Source organism: Mus musculus, chromosome 17, assembly GCF_000001635.26.
Source record: "Mus musculus strain C57BL/6J chromosome 17, GRCm38.p6 C57BL/6J".
In the NCBI taxonomy this organism is placed as follows: Eukaryota; Metazoa; Chordata; class Mammalia; order Rodentia; family Muridae; genus Mus; species Mus musculus.
This window is the reverse complement of record NC_000083.6, coordinates 37,193,452-37,213,414: the sequence shown is the minus strand read 5'-3', so window position 1 is coordinate 37,213,414 and position 19,963 is coordinate 37,193,452. Positions and strand designations below refer to the sequence as shown.

At 44.8% G+C, this 19,963-nt stretch overlaps 3 protein-coding genes across 3 annotated transcripts; 2 read left to right on the top strand and 1 right to left on the bottom strand.

Moving 5' to 3' along the window:
- The first annotated feature begins 1,563 nt into the window (after positions 1 to 1,563).
- On the top strand, positions 1,564 to 2,502 carry Olfr95 (olfactory receptor 95). Its single transcript, NM_146513.1, has one exon. The coding sequence runs from the start codon at positions 1,564 to 1,566 to the stop codon at positions 2,500 to 2,502; it is 939 nt and encodes a 312-aa protein (NP_666724.1).
- Positions 2,503 to 15,448: 12,946 nt separating this feature from the next.
- Olfr94 (olfactory receptor 94) lies at positions 15,449 to 16,609 on the top strand. The gene has a single exon (NM_001011518.1). The coding sequence runs from the start codon at positions 15,449 to 15,451 to the stop codon at positions 16,607 to 16,609; it is 1,161 nt and encodes a 386-aa protein (NP_001011518.1).
- Positions 16,610 to 17,313: 704 nt separating this feature from the next.
- Ubd (ubiquitin D) lies at positions 17,314 to 19,523 on the bottom strand. Its single transcript, NM_023137.3, has 2 exons — positions 19,443 to 19,523; positions 17,314 to 18,169 (listed from the first exon to the last, which is right to left on the bottom strand). Exons 1-2 carry the CDS (start codon positions 19,461 to 19,463, stop codon positions 17,702 to 17,704), a joined length of 489 nt encoding a protein of 162 aa, NP_075626.1. The 5' UTR covers positions 19,464 to 19,523; the 3' UTR covers positions 17,314 to 17,701.
- Positions 19,524 to 19,963: the final 440 nt, after the last annotated feature.

Genomic DNA, 19,963 nt, shown 5'->3' with positions numbered 1-19,963 from the left:
TGAGGGGAAAAATAAAAACGGCTGACCAAGGAGCATATATGAGAGCTAAGAGAGAAACCCATAACCCTTGAAATTGTCTGCAGAAGGTTCTCCCAGGCCGTCCTGAGATCCCTGCCACCTAAGGAACAGACTCCAAAATAACATTAATTAGTTGTGTGAGGCTCTCCCAATTGTAAAGCAGATTGTACTGGGAGACTCAGGTCCTCAGAGACATAAGGAAAATCCTCCTGCTGAGGGACCCATGTTGCAGAGGGTGAAAAATTAAGGCAGTTACCAGGCACCACCTGCTTTTATCAATGGCTATTTTTCCAAGTAGGAAAACATTATACAGAAGATGTACAGGAAAACACAGGGAGATCCCGGATAAAATAAAGCAGGGACTGACCTGCAGCAGACCTAGTGTGTGGGTGGGCTCATGATTCTAATGTGAGCATTTATAATTTTGCACACCATTTGAATTTATGTATCTGCTAAAGTTTATCTTTTTAGTTGTGTATATTTTATTGTATATAGTGACTTTCATGTTATTTGTAATGATGTTTGTGTATGTACATAATATATGGTACATTTGTGACCTTGAATGAACCTGGCTTCTGAGATTATTAATTTACTCTTCTTTGCTTAGATTTAGAAGTGCAACATGTTAGTGTTTGCATCTCTTGTCTTGTGTACAGGGTCTGGGCATTCTGTATGTATCATGATATAAAAGGATGAGTCTGAGAAGCACCAAGATGAGGAGATGAGCAACTGAAGGAGGCCTTGTATTCCACTGCATTTTTATTACAGAGCTCTTCACTCATATAACCAGCTAATAGCTTTATTTCCTGCAGCTGCCTGAAAGAGCTGATTATTTTGAGTCTTCCCTGCCAAACTGTGAGCTCTATTTGAGGTAAGATAATAGCAAATAAAAAGACGCTTCTGGAAGATGGGAAAGAATGGATCAAAGAAGAGAATCACTGAGAGGAAGAAAGAAATATTGGAGAATAAAAAGATAACGAGTTTAGAGAAAGAACAGGACAGAAAATGCCCTGATTTGGAATAGGATTTTTTTTTCCTGCTCTGAGTGTGAATCAAATGTCCATTCATTGGGGAAGGAAATGTCCACCCCAGCCAAGACAGGAAATGGTGAAGCATGAAAAAGCTGGATATAGTGGTGACTTATGGTAATTCCAGTGCTCTGGAAGCTGAGGCAAGAGGATCGAGGTGAATTGCAGACCAGTGTGGAATATAGTGAATGCTGGGCCTTCCTGGAATATAATTGAAACCTAAGGGAGAGAGAGAGAGAGAGAGAGAGAGAGAGAGAGAGAGAGAGAGAGAGAGAGAGAGAGACTAAGCCAGAGAAGAAGAGTCTGAATTCAGTGTGTACTTCTGAGAATGAGGATAGTACAAAAAGACCAGAAACAAATATCCATCCAGGGTTCCTAGGATGACCTGGGTATAACATGGGCTTGTGCCTGGACATCTCAGTTCTAAGCCTTGATAGCCTAAGAAAAAAGGAGTACCCAGGCAGACACAGTGGTGGCTCTTCTCCACCCCTCTCTCTTGACCAAAGGCTGAAGCAAGATGGGCACCAACTCCTCTCTGGTTACTGAGTTCGTGCTGGTGGGCTTCTCACGTCTGGTCCACCTGCAGGGCATCCTCTTCTCCCTGTTCTTGACCGTCTACCTGCTCACTGTGGCAGGCAATCTCCTCATCGTGGCGCTAGTCTCCACAGATGCAGCGTTGCAGTCTCCCATGTACTTCTTCCTCCGCATCCTCTCAGCCCTGGAGATCTGCTACACGTCGGTCACAGTCCCCTTGCTGCTGCACCATCTGCTCACTGGCCGGCGCCACATCTCGCGCTCTGGCTGCGCTCTGCAAATGTTCTTTTTCCTTTTCTTTGGTGCCACCGAGTGCTGCCTGCTGGCTGCCATGGCCTATGACCGCTATGCTGCGATCTGCGAGCCCCTGCGCTACCAGGTGCTGCTCAGCCGCAGGGTTTGTGTGCAGCTCGCGGGCGCCGCGTGGTCTTGCGGGGCTCTAGTGGGGCTGGGCCACACCTCCTTCATCTTCTCCTTGCCCTTCTGTGGCCCCAACGCTGTCCCTCACTTCTTCTGTGAGATCCAGCCGGTGCTGCAGTTGGTGTGTGGAGACACCTCGCTCAACGAGCTGCAGATTATCCTGGCTGCCGCCCTTATCATCTTGTGCCCCTTTGGCCTCATTCTTAGCTCCTACGGACGGATCCTGGTCACCATTTTCCGCATCCCATCCGCTGCTGGTCGCCGCAAAGCCTTCTCCACCTGTTCCTCCCACCTGGTAGTGGTGTCTCTCTTCTATGGTACTGCCATCTTTATCTATATCCGCCCTAAGGCCAGCTATGACCCAACCACGGACCCCCTGCTGTCCCTCTTCTATGCTGTGATCACCCCCATCCTCAATCCTGTCATCTACAGCCTGAGGAATGCAGACGTCAAGGCCGCCCTAAAAAGAAGCATCCAGAAAATGGGGCCCTCCGAGATTTGACAAAGGGTGGGAGGTGACTCTTGAACAGAATTCCGTGTTCCACATTACCAAGGATCAAAGGAGAGAAGACCTGGAACACAGACTTACCTTAAAGAGCTATTGACTCCCTCAACATTCACTCATCTATTCTGTCTTCTGTTACAAAGGGTTGATTTTGCCAAAGTAAATTGGCCCAGAGGTGGTGGCAGTGCATGCCTTAAATTCCAGAAGTCCAGAGGCAAAGGCTAGGAGAAAATCACACACACACACACACACACACACACACACACACGACTATGGAGGTGATAAAATTTTCACCTATATACAGAGCAATAGTCCTGAACGTTATCTGGCATTGAGACATAGGGTTACTTCCAGACTGTATACTAATTCAGTATTAGTATACAGTTATATATAGCTAGCACACATAAGTAGATCCATAGAGGAGGAGGAGGAGGAGGAAGAGGAGGAGGAAGAGGAAGAGGAGGAGGAAGAGGAGGAAGAGGAGGAAGAGGAGGAAGGGGAGGAAGGGGAGGAGGAGGAGGAGTAGGAGGAGGAGGAGGAGGAGGAGGAGGAGGAGGAGGGTAATCTGTCCCTAGTAAAAACAAATCTCTTAAAAAGTGAAAGGCAATCAGAAAGAATCATGGAAGTCAGATCTTATTAACGCTAATACAGCATAGAGTTTGAAAGGATTAATATTGATGCACTTAAATTCAAGTATTTTATTTGGGGTTTTTTGTTGGTTTTCTTGTGGTTCTTTTTTGTTGTTGTTGTTGTTTTCGTTTTGTTTTTCACTGTTTTGTTGTTTTGGGGTGGGTTGGGGGAGTTGGTTGGTTGGTTGGTTTGTTTTGTTTATTTGTTTTTTTTATTGGGCTTATAAACCTTTTTTTCCATTTTTTATTAGGTATTTAGCTCATTTACATGTTTATTTGTTTTTGTGTTGGTTGGTTGGTTGGTTGGTTGTTGGTTGGTTGGTTGGTTGGTTGGTTGGTTGGTTGGTTGGTTAGTTTTTGACGGAGTCTGCTAGAGCTCTGGCAGGTGTCAAACTCATTATGTAAACTAACCTGGCCTTAAACTCCTGATTCCCCACCTCTGCCTCCCAAGTGTTGAGATTATAGATGTATGCCACCACACCTGGCTTGAATTCAAATCCTAATTTTTTTTTTCAACTAATCAGCTGTGTGATCATAAACAAATGAAATTGTCTGCACTTTAAATCTTTATCCATAGAACTTAAATTACAAAGAAGTCAATTACTCTGAGAGCTTGTGAAAACCCATGCTACATGGGTATCTCTACAAATATTTTTAATAGTAAGTCAGACAGATTTGTACAGAAAGCAGTGTCCATCTCACAGTGTGTGCCTTTGCTGGGGGAATAAGGGTATTTTTATGTCGATGAGGTTGGTACTTAGAAAACTCAGAGGAAGGTAGAGAAAGATATCACACAAGACTGCAGGAAAATGCCCCCCCCCCCCCGCCGCCCCCTGCATCAGTGAAACAAACCAAGAGCATCCAGGACACTGAAGAGGAATATAATGGCCCTGAAATACAAGAGCCCGCGGGAGACAGTTAATAATGAAAAGTTCTGGTGGTGCAATCCACAACCCAATGCTTTGGAGGCTGAGGCAGGAGGACTACTGCAAGTTCCAGGCCAGTCAGGGCTACAGAATAAAACCCTGTCCAAAGAAATAAGAGTCTCCCCGGGGATCAAGAGGACACCAATGATTCCTAATAATTAAAATGCATAAGGCATGATGAGCGGGAGAGTAAACAGGCTGTATTATACACAGGAATAAGACTGTCAAAGAAATTTAGTTTTAAAAGAAGAAAAGTGTAAAATAAAATCCACATGATTTTTATCATTCCTGACACCCATTCGCCATCTTCTGTGCGCTTGTTGCTCTGCTTGACACTGTGAAACCTGAGTCAACACGGGATGGCGATTTTGTGCCGTCTTTGTCTGGAGAGAAAATGCTAATACCCAAGAAAGTGTCATTAAACACTGTGAATCTGGGAAATATGAATCTCGAACCTTTACAGTGGGATAGGGGTGTTGGCTCAGTGGTAAAGTACTCCCCTAGTAAGCCCAAGGCCCTGGCCTCAATTCCCAAAACTAAAGAAAAGAATTACACATGGGTGGTTACTCTACCAGCACCCAGGAAGATGACATGACCTCCCCCATCTTACCAGTGATTAAAGCCTCAGTACCCTGGGTATCTCATAGCAGTAGAACATCTACAGAGAGGAAGGACATCACAGAGGAGCTACCTGAAGGATTTGCAGCATGCTCCTCCTCTGATCATTGGAATTCTTATAGCCAGAGTGAAGCCTGACAGCAGAACTGAACATTGAAAATGCAACATATCCACCTCCTGGTCCCCTCCATCTACACGTCCTTCAGAGGCCTCTCTAGCTAACTGGTGCTTTGGCATTTTGCCATTGGTTTCCCTTGGACATGAGCTTTATGAAACTCACAGCAAAACTTACCCCTCATCTCCATGATAGGCACAGTAGTACTCTTCTGGTCTTATCGGAAATGTCTTCTTTTTTGAGACAGGGTCTTGCTGTATAACTAAGGTTGGTCTTGCACTAGCAATTTCTGAGTTCTGAGATTAAAGGCAAAGCCACCACACCCTACTAACAATACTTTTTAAATCATTTATGGAGGCATCATTAACCTATAATTAAATGTATATATTTAAATAGTCTGGAGGACTGGCGAGATGGCTCAGTGGGTAAGAGCACTGACTGCTCTTCCAAAGGTCCTGAGTTCAAATCCCAACAACCACATGGTGGCTCACAGCCACCAGTAATGAGATCTGACACCCTCTTCTGGTGTGTCAGAAGACAGCAACAGTGTACTTATTTATAATAATAAATAAATCTTTGGGCTGGAGCAAGCAGGACCGACATGAGCAAGTAGGGTTGACTAGAACAAGCAGAGGTCCTAAATTCAATTCCCAACAACTACATGAAGGCTCATAATCATTTGTACAGCTTCAGTGTACTCATATACATAAAATAAAATAAATAATAGTAATTTTTTAAAGGGCTGGAAAGATGGCTCAGTGGTTAAGAGCACTGGTTGCTTGCACTTCCAGAGGTCCTGAGTTCAATTCCCAGCAACCACATGGTGGCTCACAACTATCTGAAATGGGATCTGATGCCCTCTTCTGGTGTGTCTGAAGAGAGCTACGGTGTACTCATATAAATGAAATAAATAAATCTGAGGAGGAGGAGGGGGGAGGGGGAGGGGGAGGGGGAGGGGGGGAGGGGGAGGGGGAGGGGGGAGGGGGAGGGGGAGGGGGAGGAGGAGGAGGAGGAGGAGGAAGAAGAAGAAGAAGAAGAAGAAGAAGAAGAAGAAGAAGAAGAAGAAGAAGAAGAAGAAGAAGAAGAAGAACTAACTGCACTCTGTTTTCCTGTAAAAGCAGAGCCATTAAAAAAAATAATCTGATAAGTGTTGACTTATGTAGATACCATGAAACTATTGGCACAACCATTAAACATACATACATATCCCCCAAAGTTTTCCTCACCCCCCACTGCAGTATCTTCCTTCCATCCCTCCCTGCAACCCATAGTTGCTAACAACTTTTCACCTACATCCTATCACTACAGATCAGTTTGCCTTTTCGGGAGATTTATATGAATGGACTTTTTTGTCTGACTACTTTAAAACAACATGATTGCTTACAGATCCATCCATGTTTTTTGTTTTGTTTTGTTTAACGGTTTATCTATTTATTATATGTAAGTACACTGTAGCTGTTTTCAGACACTCCAAAAGAGGATATCCAATCTCATTAAAGTGGTTGTGAGCCACCATGTGGTTGCTGGGATTTGCACTCAAGACTTTCAGAAGAGCAATCAGTGCTCTTAACCACTAAGCCATCTCTCCAGCCCAGATCCATCCATGTTATAGTACATAATATATTCATTTCTGAGTAGTATCCCATCATAGAAGACCTCAATTTATGCCTCCATCTGCTGATGAAAACATGGAATGTTTCCAGGTTTTTCCTCTTACATATGAAGTATTTGTGAACATTTGTAATTTACCATGTGCTCCTTGCTCTCAGTGTGTCTGGTTACATACACACAGATGTACAATAGCCATATCACATGGAGTTGGTTTTGAGTGAGGAAAGCCCTGGGTTAAGGGTTGAGACTGGCAACTGGAGAGATGGCTCAGCAGATGAGGGTGCTTCTCCAAGCACAAGGACCTGATTTGAATCCCCAGGAACCACAAGATGGAAGGAGAGAACCAACCCCCACAGGCTGTCCTCTGACTTCAACACATGTGCTATGGTTCATGAGTACATGTATGTCCACAAAAATGCACACAGAGATTTATTAGAGGGGTCAGGATCAAGTGTGGAGAGCATGAATGCAACCCTGCAGCTGCTGGGGCTGGGGGAGGTCTCTGGGGGAGGCTTGCAGGAGTCAATGCAGATGACCTTAGCTGAGATGTATAATAATGGGGTTATTGAACTTGAAGAGGCTGCCTCCTGTTGAAGTGGTAACATTGTCAAAGACTAGGTTGTGTCATGTGGTGTTTTTCTGGAAACTGTCTTATGAGAGGATATTTTGCTGAAGCAGACACATGAGAGGATGTTTTGCTGAGAACAGACACATAATGTTTTCCTGGACGCTGTCTATTGAAAGGGCATGTGAAGTTTCGCTGGAGCAGGCACTTGGAAAGGTGTGTGATGTCTGGCAAGAGTGTAAGTATAATCCAACAGACAGTGGAGGGCACGCTGGCACTGGTTCACCTTGCTGGTCGTTGTTGGACTTCACGTTGCTGGTCTTTGCTTATGACTCTCTGGCACTGGTTTGCCTTGCCTTCTTGGCTGATCTTCCCTTTTCATGACTTTGTAGAGAGAAATGCATCCAAGAACTTCTGGTGGTGTTTCAGCTGCATCTTGCCACTTCAGCCAACTGGTACCAATTGACTGAGTCTCACTCAACTCAAACCCTGAGTCAAGGTTTCTTCTGGATTAGTCCACTGCTGCTGATTCTTGTTTGGTGTTTTGCTAGTGGACTGGTCTGCTGACAACAAAGATTGTAATCACCCCCCAAAGAACTACTTCTAAACAGGTTCACGTCTCCCTTGTCCTATTAGCTAGCCATCTTCCTCCCTTACCTCTTGTGGACGGTGTGCTAGAAGGGAGGTTGAAGCCTTAAGAACCCATATTAAAGTTGATTTTGAGAAATCTAAGCCTATATCCTGTAGCCAGGCAGGACTCCCAGTGAAGAGATAAGAACACCAACCAACCCACAAAAGTTTCAACACAAAATTTATACTGTCTAAAAGAAATGCAGGGACAAAAATGGAGCAGAGACTGAGGGAACGGCCAACCAATAACCAGCTCAACTTGAAACCCATCCCATGGACAAGCACCAATTCCTGACACTATAAATGATACTCTGTTATGCTTGCAGACAGGAGCCTAGCATAACTGTCCTCTGAGAAGCTCCACCTCGCAGCTGACTGAAACAGATGTAGACACCCATAGCCAGACATTGGATGGAGGTAAAGGAATCTTATGGAAGACTTAGGGAAAGGACTGAAGGCCCTGAAGTGGATAGGAACTCCACAGGAAGACCAACAGAGTCAACTACTGGGAACTCTTATGGACTGAGCCACAAGGCCATACACAGGCTGGACAGAGACCTCCGGCACACATGTAGCAGATGTTCAGCTCAGCCTCCATGTGGGTCCCCTAACAACTGACACAGGCGCTATCCCTAAAGCTGTTGCCTGTCTGTGGAGTTTGTTTCCCTACAGGGGCTGTCGAGTCTGGTCTCAGTGGGAGAGGATGAGCCTATCCCTGCAGAGACTTGATTCTCCAGTGTGAGAAGAAGTGGAGGGGGGGGCACCTTCTCAGAGGAGAATGGGAGGGAAGATTCAGGGAGGGACTCTGTGAGGGGGGACCAAAAGGGGCAGCGATTTGGATGTAAAATAATAAATAATAAAATGCACACACAATAAATAATGTTTTGAAGTTAAGACTGAAGACTTGGAGCCAGGTCCACTGACTCATACTTACAATCTCAGCATTCAGAATACTGAGGCAGGAGGATTGTCTTTGATACCAAGGCAGCTTAGACTGTATAAAACCCTGTTTCTGAAAAAATTAATAATAATTAATAATAATAATATAATGGACTGAAGCCTTCGGTTATAAGCTCCACTGTTACAAAATTTCCAATGATCCAGGACAAATACCAACCTGTCACCATAATAAACAAATAGAAGTCTGATTTAAATTTAAATTTTGTGCTGTACTAGGTTAGAGATCTACTTCTCTGTGCTTATCCTCCTGTGGATCTTCTGCTTCCTGAAGCTAAATATCTCACAAAGAACAAATTCAGTGAGTGTGGTGAACACCCCTTCTCCACCATCACTGCTAAAGGGTCTTGACACCATCAGTCCAGAGCCACATTTAAGTAGGTCCACTTGATTCCACAGTAAACACCAGTCATGTTAGGTAACAAAGTTCTAAATTCATTAATTCTGATTCTAGACAAGAAAGAAGGCAAGGACAAAGGTTTCTGTTTCGTGTTCGTGTAGACTTCCAGCAGACTATAGACATTCGAAAGTTAAGACACAGAGAAGGCCTGTCTTACAGCTGATGCCTCGTTCCAGAACAAGCCTGCCTCTCTCTCTCTCTCTCTCTCTCTCTCTCTCTCTCTCTCTCTCTCTCTCTCTCTCTTCCTCTCTCTCTCTTTCTCTCTCTCTCTCCACCTCCCTCCCCCCGTGGGCTGCACCTAAGCATCCAACCTCTAATCTGGAAACTCCTCTGAGACAGCAGTCTCAGATCAATACCTGGATGTGCCCACAGTCAGAAAGTGTAGCTCACCAGCGTGGGTGCTATTAGAATGCAGCTTCTTGACATAGTAGGTCTACATATCAAGCATGAGCACTAAGTCATCAGCTTAGCTATCTGATCAAGCGATGAATGCCTCCCCCAAAGACTCATGAAAATCCTTCCCTTTGTATCACAGATCATGTTTTACTTGAAACTGTTTCTTTCAAAGAGCTCAAGAGACTATTGCTGTGCTTCAGGATCTGAGCGTCCTCCAGAACTGCATCATTTAGCCACAAGGTGGCAGCATGAACTACAAAAGATAGTGTTGCATCGTTTAGCCACATGATGGCAGCATGCGTCCACCGTACTGGAGGTGATGCCTGCTGTGTTCCTGTTCCTTCTGAAAAAGGGGGTGTGAAAATTGAGGTCAAAGTTTTTGTAAACAGTAACTTTAAATACATTTCCAAAACAGAAAGTGTGTTTGGTCCAAATTAGTCATCTAAGAAGATCTTGTCTATCCAGATCCCACAAAAGACAAAAAATGCTTCTGGTTTTGTTTTAATTTTCTGATCACTCAGATTTTTTGTTGTTGTTGTTTTGTTTTGTTTTTTTATTAGTTATTTCCTTCATTTGCATTTCAAATGCTATCCCCTTTCCTAGTTTCCTGAACCCACCCACTCCTGCTTCCTGGCCCTGTACTGGGGCATAGAACCTTCACAGGATCAAGGGCCTTTCCTCCCATTGATGGCCTATTAGGCCATCCTCTGCTACATATGCAAGTAGAGACACAAGCTCTGGGGGTACTGTGAATATTGTTGTTCCTCCTATAGGGCTGCAGACCCCTTCAGCTCCTTGGATACTTTCTTTATCTTCTTCATTGGGGGCCCTGTGTTCCATCCAAAAGTTGACTATGAGCATCCACTTCTGTATTTGCCAGGCAGTAGCATAGCCTCACAAGAGACAGCTATATCAGGGTCCTGTCAGCAAAATCTTGTTGACATATGCAATAGTGACTGGGTTTGGTGGTTGTTTATGGGATGGACCCCCGGGTGGGGCAGTCTCTGGATGGTCCTTCCTTCCGTCTCAGCTCTGAACTTTGTCTCTGTAACTCCTTCCATGGGTATTTTGTTCCCCATTCTAAGAAGGAAGTATCCACACTTTGGTCTTCCTTCTTCTTGAGTTTCATGTGTTTTGCAAATTGTATCTTGGGTATTCTAAGTTTCTGGACTAATATCCACTTATCAGTGAGTGTAAATCATGTGTGTTCTTTTGTGATTGGGTAACCTCACTCAGGATGATATCTTCCAGATCCATCTATTTGCCTAAGAATTTCATAAATTCATTGTTTTTAGTAGCTGAGTAGTACTCCATTGTATAAATGTACCACATTTTCTTATCCATTCCTCTGTTGAGGGACATCTGGGTTTAAATGAACAAAAGATTCTACACCAGGTCGGCATACATAGGAGATGAGATTTATTTCTGGAAAAAACAGTTTGAGAACATCGGCCACCACAATGGGGGTTGGGGGGTTGATTCTGAATCCCAGACAAAGAGAGTTCTTTACTATAGGTTTCCCGAGAGGGTAGATGATCTAAGCTTTTGCTACAAGCTCATATATGATTTGGGTTGCTGTGTGCCATAAGTCGAGAAGGCACAGAAAATAGGGAGAAGTACTATAACGCGAGGCTACCTGGGGCTCATAAAGCAGGAGCCCCCCCCCCCCCCCCCGCTAAAGCAGGAGTGGGAAAGAGAGAGAAGGGGGCTACAGGGAAGGATGACTGGATCACTCCCAAGCTGCCAAATCCAGTCTCTATTTTGTTCTTTTAAACACTGAGGCTACCTCACTGGAGTTTCCTGTCCAACTTGCAGGCAGCTGCATCAACAAGGAGTCTCTTGCCCTCCACACAATTCCTTGCTGCTTCTTCTCCAGACGTTGCTTTCTGATGCTTGTAAGTTTCATGGGCCTTATAAATCTCCTGGTATGCCACGTAACATGGTGTTGCCATCCTGAGACACAACTACATCACATACAGAATATACATATGCAGATGGCTTTTGCCCTTGCCCTTTAAAGTCTGCTGTCTTTCTTGTGTGTGCACTTATAGTAAGGTATGAGCATGTGTATGCTACAATACAGGTGTGGAAAACCATAAACAACTTGCAGGACTCAGTTCTCTCCTATCATGTCACTTCTGGGTATGGAATTCAGATGGTCAGGCTTGGTGGCAAGTACCTCTACTTTTGAGCCATTTCACCAGCCCCAAACAAGCAATTATAATTGCAGAAAACAACCTGAACCAGATATCCAGAGAGATGAAGACATGAGGTAGGTGAGGGACTACAGAAAATTTCCAGATCGCTGAAGAAGAAAATGGAAGGAAAAGGGGCAGAGTTTTAATTTTTGTGGATAGTTACTCACCAAAATGTATAGCATGAGTAGAAAATGGATCACACACAAAATACGCAAGAATAAAAAGGAACTGAAGGGACTTAGGGGCAAACAGGACAGGTGGCAGGTGATAAAAGCCAATGGCATGAGCCAAAGTCTCATGTCTCATGATGAGATAGGTGTCAGGAAACATGCCCGTAATCCCAGCACTCGGGAGCTTGGGCTATGTAGTAAAATGCTGTTCCGTTTTCAAAGGAGCCTAAATCTGAAGTATCTCCAATAGATGAAGGCTGCTCTACAGACATCATGGCAGAGATTTGCTGAGGGTTAGTAAGTCAGTCAGTGAATGGGGAAAGTAGAAAGAACCATAATTGGAGAATATGCTGCCTATGGGCTCCACACCCTGCCAGAGACACCGTGCCCTGAAGGGATAGTCTTTCTAGGATTCCCCGCTCCAGTCCCTCAGGGAATGTCTCTCTGGACACCCTCATGGAAAGTACTAATTATGGGAGTGGGACAAAGATTCCCCAGAGCTCCACCCACGCTCTTCCAAGGAGCAGGGCAAGTAAATTCCTCTGTTTCCTCTCTAGTGAGAAGAGATGTCATTATTCTTCCTTTTTCTCTCTCTCTCTCCCATTAGATTTTAGAAAGGTATTTTCAGGGCCTTCACCAGCTAAGGTAAATTGGCTACCATCACAAGTCTCAAGCTTCTGTTCTGTGTGTGCCCCTTACAGGACTGTCCAGTAACAGCCTCCACCTTTGCTTCTGTATGCCCACTCCACAAACTTATGCATCTTCCTTCCAAACAATTGATTTATTTCTCTGCTGAACAGGATGGCATCCACCCCTGGTCATCTCCCCGAAGTGCCTGGCTCTGATCTCGGGTACTCCTTCCAGCAACCGATACAGTCAACTATTTGTGTCTTTTGTTAATCTTTCCCTCCATCATTTCAAACTCACAGCATCCAGAACACGAGCAAGACACCAACATAAACTCAAGTCTGAAAATGGGGACCAGAGGTTAAACATGAAGGTAAGTTTGCTACATTCCCCTAAGAATAAATGATTTTGCAGCTCAGGGTGTGTTCTCAAAGATCAGGGGAGGTTTTAAGACGCATTATTGAATTGATAACATATTTTGTCTTCTGAAAACTCAGTGATGTGGGTGTGCGTTAGAACTGTGTTCTTGGGGATTTGTACATAAGAAAAAGACATTGTCTGTGGAGTTTTATAAGTGTGTACCCGTTTTATTCATCCCTGAAGGCAAATGTTTTAGGACTTGCCTAGCTGTGCTGACATACGGTTATGCAATCCCAACACTGAAGAGTTTGACTTTTTGTAATTCAACAACTCCAGCCAGCCACTACTACTTCACAGTTTATTGCCATGTCTTAAATTTCATTCATGTTCCAATGCTATGAAGTTGTCTAGAAATAAAGATGAAGCTTTTCATGTCCCTTTATCGTCCATAATCTGGCATAATAGAACCTGTGAACTCAGCCAAGACCTTGGAGTTAATCAGGTTTAAGTCAAAATCTTCTATCATTCATAAACAATGTGACGGTGGACACATTTAATTTTGATGCCTGATTTCCAATCAAGGAAATATTAAATTTAATACATGATAGGAAAGAAGATCTGCACTTCAAGTCTGTTACCCCTCATGTCCTAGAGCTTGAGTGGTTCAGGAACACACACACACACACACACACACACACACACACACAGTAGTCTCAGCTCTCAGGTGGCCAAAGTAGGACAATTCTGAGTTCGAGGCCAGCTTAGAATAATACATAATAATAAGACTCTGTCTTGACAAACAAAACAATTTCCCAGGCCAGGGATATGATTCAGTGTGTGACCAGTAGGGAGATATATATATGCACAATGCACAAAGGCCCTGGGTTCAATTTCCAACACTAAAAAGTATCAAATAATGAAAACAAAACTGTATATGCTAGCTTATAAATAGGGGTGATAACAGTTAACACTCACCTACTGTGTGCCAGGCACTGTTCAAAGCACTCTGTGTATTTAACTCTTGTTACCAACTTATGTTTCCATGGGACGAATAGGGGCACAGAGGGGTTAGGTACATGCTCATGGGTATCATCTAGAAAGTAGCAGAATCAAGACTCAAATCTAAGGAGCCTTAAGTTCTTATTCACATTGAAACTTTCTCTGCCTGGTGAGGATAAGCAAGGTGTTGTATTGGGAGACGGATTACTTCCTGAAAAAAACTAAAAAGCTTGTGATTGATCGATTGGGGGTGGGGGTGCGTGCCACATCATACGTGTGAAGGTCAGAGGACAACTTGAAGGAGTCAGTTCTCTTCCACTATATGGATCCCAGAGTTGAAACTCAGGCCATCAGGCAGCAAGGGCCTCTACTTGGTAAGACATCTTGCCAGGCCAGAGGGCTGTGGTTCTTTTTAAATTAAAAGCACTAAGTGTGTTCACAAGTTATATATGTGATATCTGTCATAAAGCATGCATAGAAAGACTCTTGTGCAAGTTTTATCTATTCTATCAACCATGATAATTTCTGTATCCCCCAGATTGTTGAATTCAGTATCAATACCTAGAGCCTTGAAATCGAGGTCCTTTTTGTTTCTTGCATTTCTTTTAAATTTGTTTGAGAAACAGTTGACAGGAAAGCCCATGATAGACCCAAGAAGTCAAATTCCACCACCATTTACACATGACAAACTTGAAGGAGAATGATATGAAATGATTTCTACATCTCAAATAACCAACCAGACACTGTTGTTTTAGCTGAGTACAGTTTGAGGCCTGAGGGCTCCTCATTTCTGGTCTGATAGGAAGTATTCCAGTATAACATGTTAAAAACAAACTCACAGAGTAGGAGCATAGCTCAGTCTGAGCATGCTTAGCATGTGCAAGGTCCCAGATTCAATCCCCAGCCCAAGGGGGGGGGGGGCGAGGCACAATAAACTTTAAACGGGTTTATTTGAGCAAATAGCTATTTCTGAATCAGGCAAAAGTGGTTCAGTGGGCCACAGCCGGGAAACATAGGGAACATTTTGATAGGATGAACACAGAAGTAAAACAAAGAAACATTTGGGTGGATGCTGGACACTGTAGCTCATGATTATAATCCTAGCTCTCTGGAGGTTGACACAAGAGGATCAGGAGTTCAAAGGCCATCCTCTGCCTCTCAAGTAGAACTGAAGGCCAACCTGGGCTTCATGAGGCCCTACTGGAAAGAAGGGAGGGCGGGAGAGAGAGAAGCAGGCAGGGAGAGAAGGAAAGAAACCTCAAGACAGGCAGAGACAACGGAGGCAGAGAGGAAGGAAAGGAGACTAAGGACAAAAATATTTGATTGGCTACAGTTACCATATTTGGTGTAGTCCAGTGGAAACTATAGCTAGATATTTCTTGGCTCCTCCTATCAGAGCGCACTTGGCTTTAACTGTTGCATAAACAGAAAAGTGGATGATACTGCTCCATCTAGTCTCACTCAGGCTTAACTCTTAGACAACGCCCACTTTTAAGGAAAACTGGGGGCGGGGTGCTCAGAGTGGAGTATGCCCTTCTTATACAAAGTATCTTTATAGCTGCCCTTAGGAGGAATGCTGAATTTCTTCCTTAATCCCTGGAAGGGCAACCAGAACCAGGAACACAGACCTGGTTAGCTAGCGATAGACTTAGGACAATTTGATCTTGTAAGTTGTGTCTAATTGGCTCACCTGTTAAGCACAGTTTCTATCCCCCTTGAAGGACTTGTAAAGGAATACTGGGATGTGGCTATGTAACAAAACCAAAACTTGGGCATGTGCCGAGTTTATCCCATATTGGAGGTTCTTGTTTGTTGTGGTTAGCGGTAAGACAGGGTTTTACTATGTAGCTCTGGCTGGCCTCGAACTCACAGAAATTTCTGGCCTTTGCCTCCCAGCGCAAGGCCCGCAACACTGTCTAGCATTAAATATTTTTGTCTCGCCTTCCGAACCTTCTTGGAGTTTTCCCCCTCAGGCTAACCACAGCTCAGCGGAGCGCTTCCTACTGCTGGGTTTCAGCGACTGGCCCTCTCTGCAGCCTGTCCTCTTCGCACTGGTCCTTCTCTGCTACCTACTAACGCTCACCGGCAACGCGGCGTTGGTGCTGCTGGCCATTCGCGACCCTCGCCTGCACACACCCATGTACTACTTCCTTTGCCACTTGGCTCTGGTGGATGTGGGTTTCACCACTAGTGTGGTGCCACCGCTGCTGGCCAGCCTGCGCGGCTCAATGCTGCAGCTACCGCGCGCTGGGTGCATGGCTCAGCTGTGCTCATCGCTGGCGCTGGGCTCCGCCGAGTGCGTGCTGCTGGCCGTCATGGCGCTGGACCGCGCGGCTGCGGTATGCAACCCTCTGCGCTACACCTCACTGGCCTCGCCGCTACTGTGCCGCACGCTGGCCGGAGTCTCCTGGCTCGGTGGCCTGGCCAACTCCGCGGCGCAGACCGCCCTGCTGGCCGCGCGTCCCCTGTGCGCACCCCGCTGTCTGGACCATTTCATCTGCGAGTTGCCGGCGCTGCTGCAGCTGGCCTGCCGCGGCGGCCGCAGCGCCACCGAGCGCCAGATGTTCGCCGCGCGTGTGGTCATCCTGTTGGTGCCTTCGGCGGTCATCCTGGCCTCCTACATCGCCGTGGGCCGCGCGGTCTGGGGCATGCACTCCAGCTCTGGCTGGCGGAAAGCGGCGAGCACATGTGGCTCTCACTTGACCGCGGTCTGCCTATTTTATGGCTCTGCCACCTACACCTACCTGCAACCCACGCATAGTTACAACCAGGGCCGTGGCAAATTCGTCTCGCTCTTCTACACGGTGGTCACTCCCGCTCTCAATCCTCTCATCTACACACTGAGGAACAAGGAAGTGAAGGGGGCGGCACTGAGGCTCTTGCGGAGTCTGGGGAGGCCATAGGTGGGACAGTGAAAAAACTGAGAAGGGCTCAGAGTCCTGGAAATAGGATGCTCATAATTTTTGTCTGTGCATAAGGATCTGCAAGTTTTGTGCTCCGTGAGTTCTGGGTTAGTAGCGAGATTCTTTTCTCTCACCGGGTAGGGTTTGAATTCTTGCGGGGTGCGGAGAGGGGACTCCTGAAATATATAAACACTCTTAAATGGTGATGTGGTAAATGGCTCTTGGGACTCTCAGTAAGGAGGGAAGCAGGATGCAGGAGGGGGTCAGATGCACTCTGAGGAGACTTTGTACCAGCCCTGAAGAATCCACCTGGAGATAAGATGATGAGCACCCTGGTGCTGACCTTTATTTTTTTCTCCAGGCTTACAAAAGACCTTAAAAAATTCCATGACCTCGCCCATCAGGTGGAGTCTCTCTCGGGTTAACAAAGAAGTTATGGGCCCCACCTTACAGAGATCTCTTCCAGAAACAAGACATGGTTTCCATTCTTGGGGAGCCAGTCCAGCTAATGCAAACCTAGCCAGGTCACCATGCCCACTACAGAACGTCAAAGAATGTCTGCAAATAATAGGCAATTGTGCTGGCCCTGGTTAAACTGGGACTCCCATCTGCCGGATAGGATAAGGCTCTTCCCCTTCCTTGCCCACCCGACACGTGGAGAGGGTGTTAGGTTTTATTTCATACCAAATATCTTTAAGAAGATGATGACTGAATTTAAATAATTTATTAGACTATGATCCAGTTATGGTAAACAATCATATTCCATAACACATTCTTTCTCTATACTCTATAATTAAAATTCAATTTGGTTCAACAATCATTCATTGATCCACCTTCCCCTGCATCCCAAGTCCTGGAATTAAGTTTGCACCACCACACCTGACTAAAGGTTCAGCTTTTGCCCTCATCAACAACCCTGCGAATGAACTATGTTAGAAACAAGATTCACAGACTTGACAAATACTTTTAATCTACTCCACTTCCCTCAAATATTTATTTCATTCTCGTTAATTTTTTATATCATCAAGAGATGTGATTGGTAATAGCTCAGAGGAAATCGGCTTTGAGCTTCTCATCACCGCATCCCCGTGGTCATCCCCCAGTGCAGTGTGTTGTCAGAAAGAGCAAACTGCCACTCTTGATGTTGTAGTCAGCCATGATCTTTCCATCTTCCAGCTTCTTTCCGTTGCAATTCACAACCTGCTTCTTAGGGATCACAGAGGTCACACTCTCGATCATCTCTTTCACCTGGGCCACTGAGCTGGATCTTCGAACTCGGAGGAGGTGCCTTTGCCCCTCGTTTTTGGACTCCACCAGAAACAAGGGCAGCTCTTCATCACTGGGCTTCACCACCTTCAGGGTAAGGTGGATAGTGGTTTCCTTGTCAATCCCATAGGATGACAATTTTCGATGGGGCTTGAGGATTTTGGAGTCTAGCAGAAGGATCTGGTCCTGTACAGAGACCTTGGTTTGGGACCTAATATGTTCATTTATCTTCTTCACTTTGTCATTCTCAGTGGTCTCAAAGGTCATTAACCGCCATTGGTCTGAACGGACAACCTAGGCAAAGAAAGCCAAGAGCGTCATCTAAGAACGCCTGCCACCCTCTACCCCCTACTCCTCAGCTTCACTGTTCTCCTGGTTGGCCCTCTGGCTCCTTCTCAACAGTCTGCATCTCTCCCTCTCTTGCAACTTTTGATTCCTACATCATAACCCAAATCAGAACATCGGCTTCGTGAAACTATAGGGCTTCAAACGTTGTATACAGATCCCTAAGCAAACCCAAAGAGGATTTCCAAGATTTGGCAGCCTCACAGAATGCTCTCAGCCATGACTCACCCTCTGTGACTAATTCAGAAAGAACCCTAGTTAAGACATAGTCTCTACACTGCTGCGTTCTTATTAATGTTCCCGTCCATTTCTGGTAATGTCCATGTTGTGGTGATGCTGTGCTTAATGGTGTTAATGTGTATCTCTTGTATTTTATATCCATTGATATAGAACATAATATCCTTTTTAAATTAGACCAGGATCCCATTCACAGAAGACAAAAACTATATCTGAGTTTAACTTCATTTACTGAAGAATTAAGTTAGGGAAGAATCAGGCCTGTAAACTTTATGAAAACTTCCTCATACTCCATTCAAGGAACCTTCCCAACCTAGATATTCCATATTCTTCTTCAGTTTTGTCTTGTATTGGACATTGCCCTAATTGCACATTCTTTACATTGGAGCATAACCTGTTTAAGGTAATGTGTTAGTTATGTCACCAATAACAAGAAAAACAAGTTTTATGAAGTTTTCCTTTGAAAAGAGAGAGACGCTTAAGGCTGAGAACTCTGTAAGTTATTTTCCTAATTTCACATCTTGCCAGCCTCATGAAGCAAAGTGTCCTACCATTTCTCCTAAGTGGGGATGGCAAAAATGGCTCAGCTGTTTAAATAAATAACAAATAAGTAAATCAATCAATCAATCAGTCAGTCAATAAAATCTCTTGCTGCCAAGCCTCACCTTTAAGCTTGATCCCTAGAACCTATGTGGTGAAGAGAGAGAACTGACTCCTGAAGGTTATCTTCTGGCTCTGACCCACCATATACATGCACACATATAATAAATAAAATATTTTAAAAGTTTAATAAGTCAAATGACCAACCTCTCTTCAGAGTACCCTCTTCCTATTGTGCAGTTATCAATGTCTGCCTTTTCTCCTAAATGTTTCTCACCCAACTGCCTCACCTTCTAGACCACTGTCCCCTCCCAAGTTGTGGAACTGTACCCCCAATACATGGAAATACTTTTCCTTCCCATTCGTTTACCAAACCCCAACTTACACAGGTGCGGACAGAAGCCATGTCTGTAGTCAGAGGCTGAATAAGAAAAGAGTCCTTGTGTCTGCTTATATGTGAGTAGCTGGGTTGGAAATCCCCAAGTTCAATGTGTTGTCCAGTTTAGCAGCAACCTTTGTTCTCAATAATTCCTTTCACTTTTGCTGGGGTAGAGTTCATAATGGACACTGTTTGTACACAGATTTCTCCCCTTAGCCAATCTATCTGTATTCCTAGTTCTGTGCATAGAATAGTCATTCTAAGATAGGAATTTTGCCCAGGCTGAAAATCCCCCTACCTTCTCCCAATCCTGCCTTAGTTCTGCCCAGCTACTACTAATCTTCCACTAGCTAGCTTGATAATTTGTGATGCTTGCTTACCCTCCCTCACTGCCTAAATGAGCCTGGACTGCAGCTGTGACTTGGTGTCCTGGGGTAGGGTACCGCTTGCTACATACATTATGTTGTAAAAATATGTTCCCCTCTTTTAATATAGGTTAACATAGAAGGCCATTCCTGGTGTCTCCC

Coding starts and splice junctions, on each gene's coding strand:
- Olfr95 (NM_146513.1), top strand. CDS start 1,564: ATGGGCACCAACTCCTCTCTGGTTACTGAGTTCGTGCTGGTGGGCTTC.
- Olfr94 (NM_001011518.1), top strand. CDS start 15,449: ATGTGGCTATGTAACAAAACCAAAACTTGGGCATGTGCCGAGTTTATC.
- Ubd (NM_023137.3), bottom strand. CDS start 19,463: ATGGCTTCTGTCCGCACCTGT. Junction 18,170..19,442: donor TGGCTTCTGTCCGCACCTGT/GTAAGTTGGGGT, acceptor TTCTTTGCCTAG/GTTGTCCGTTCAGACCAATG.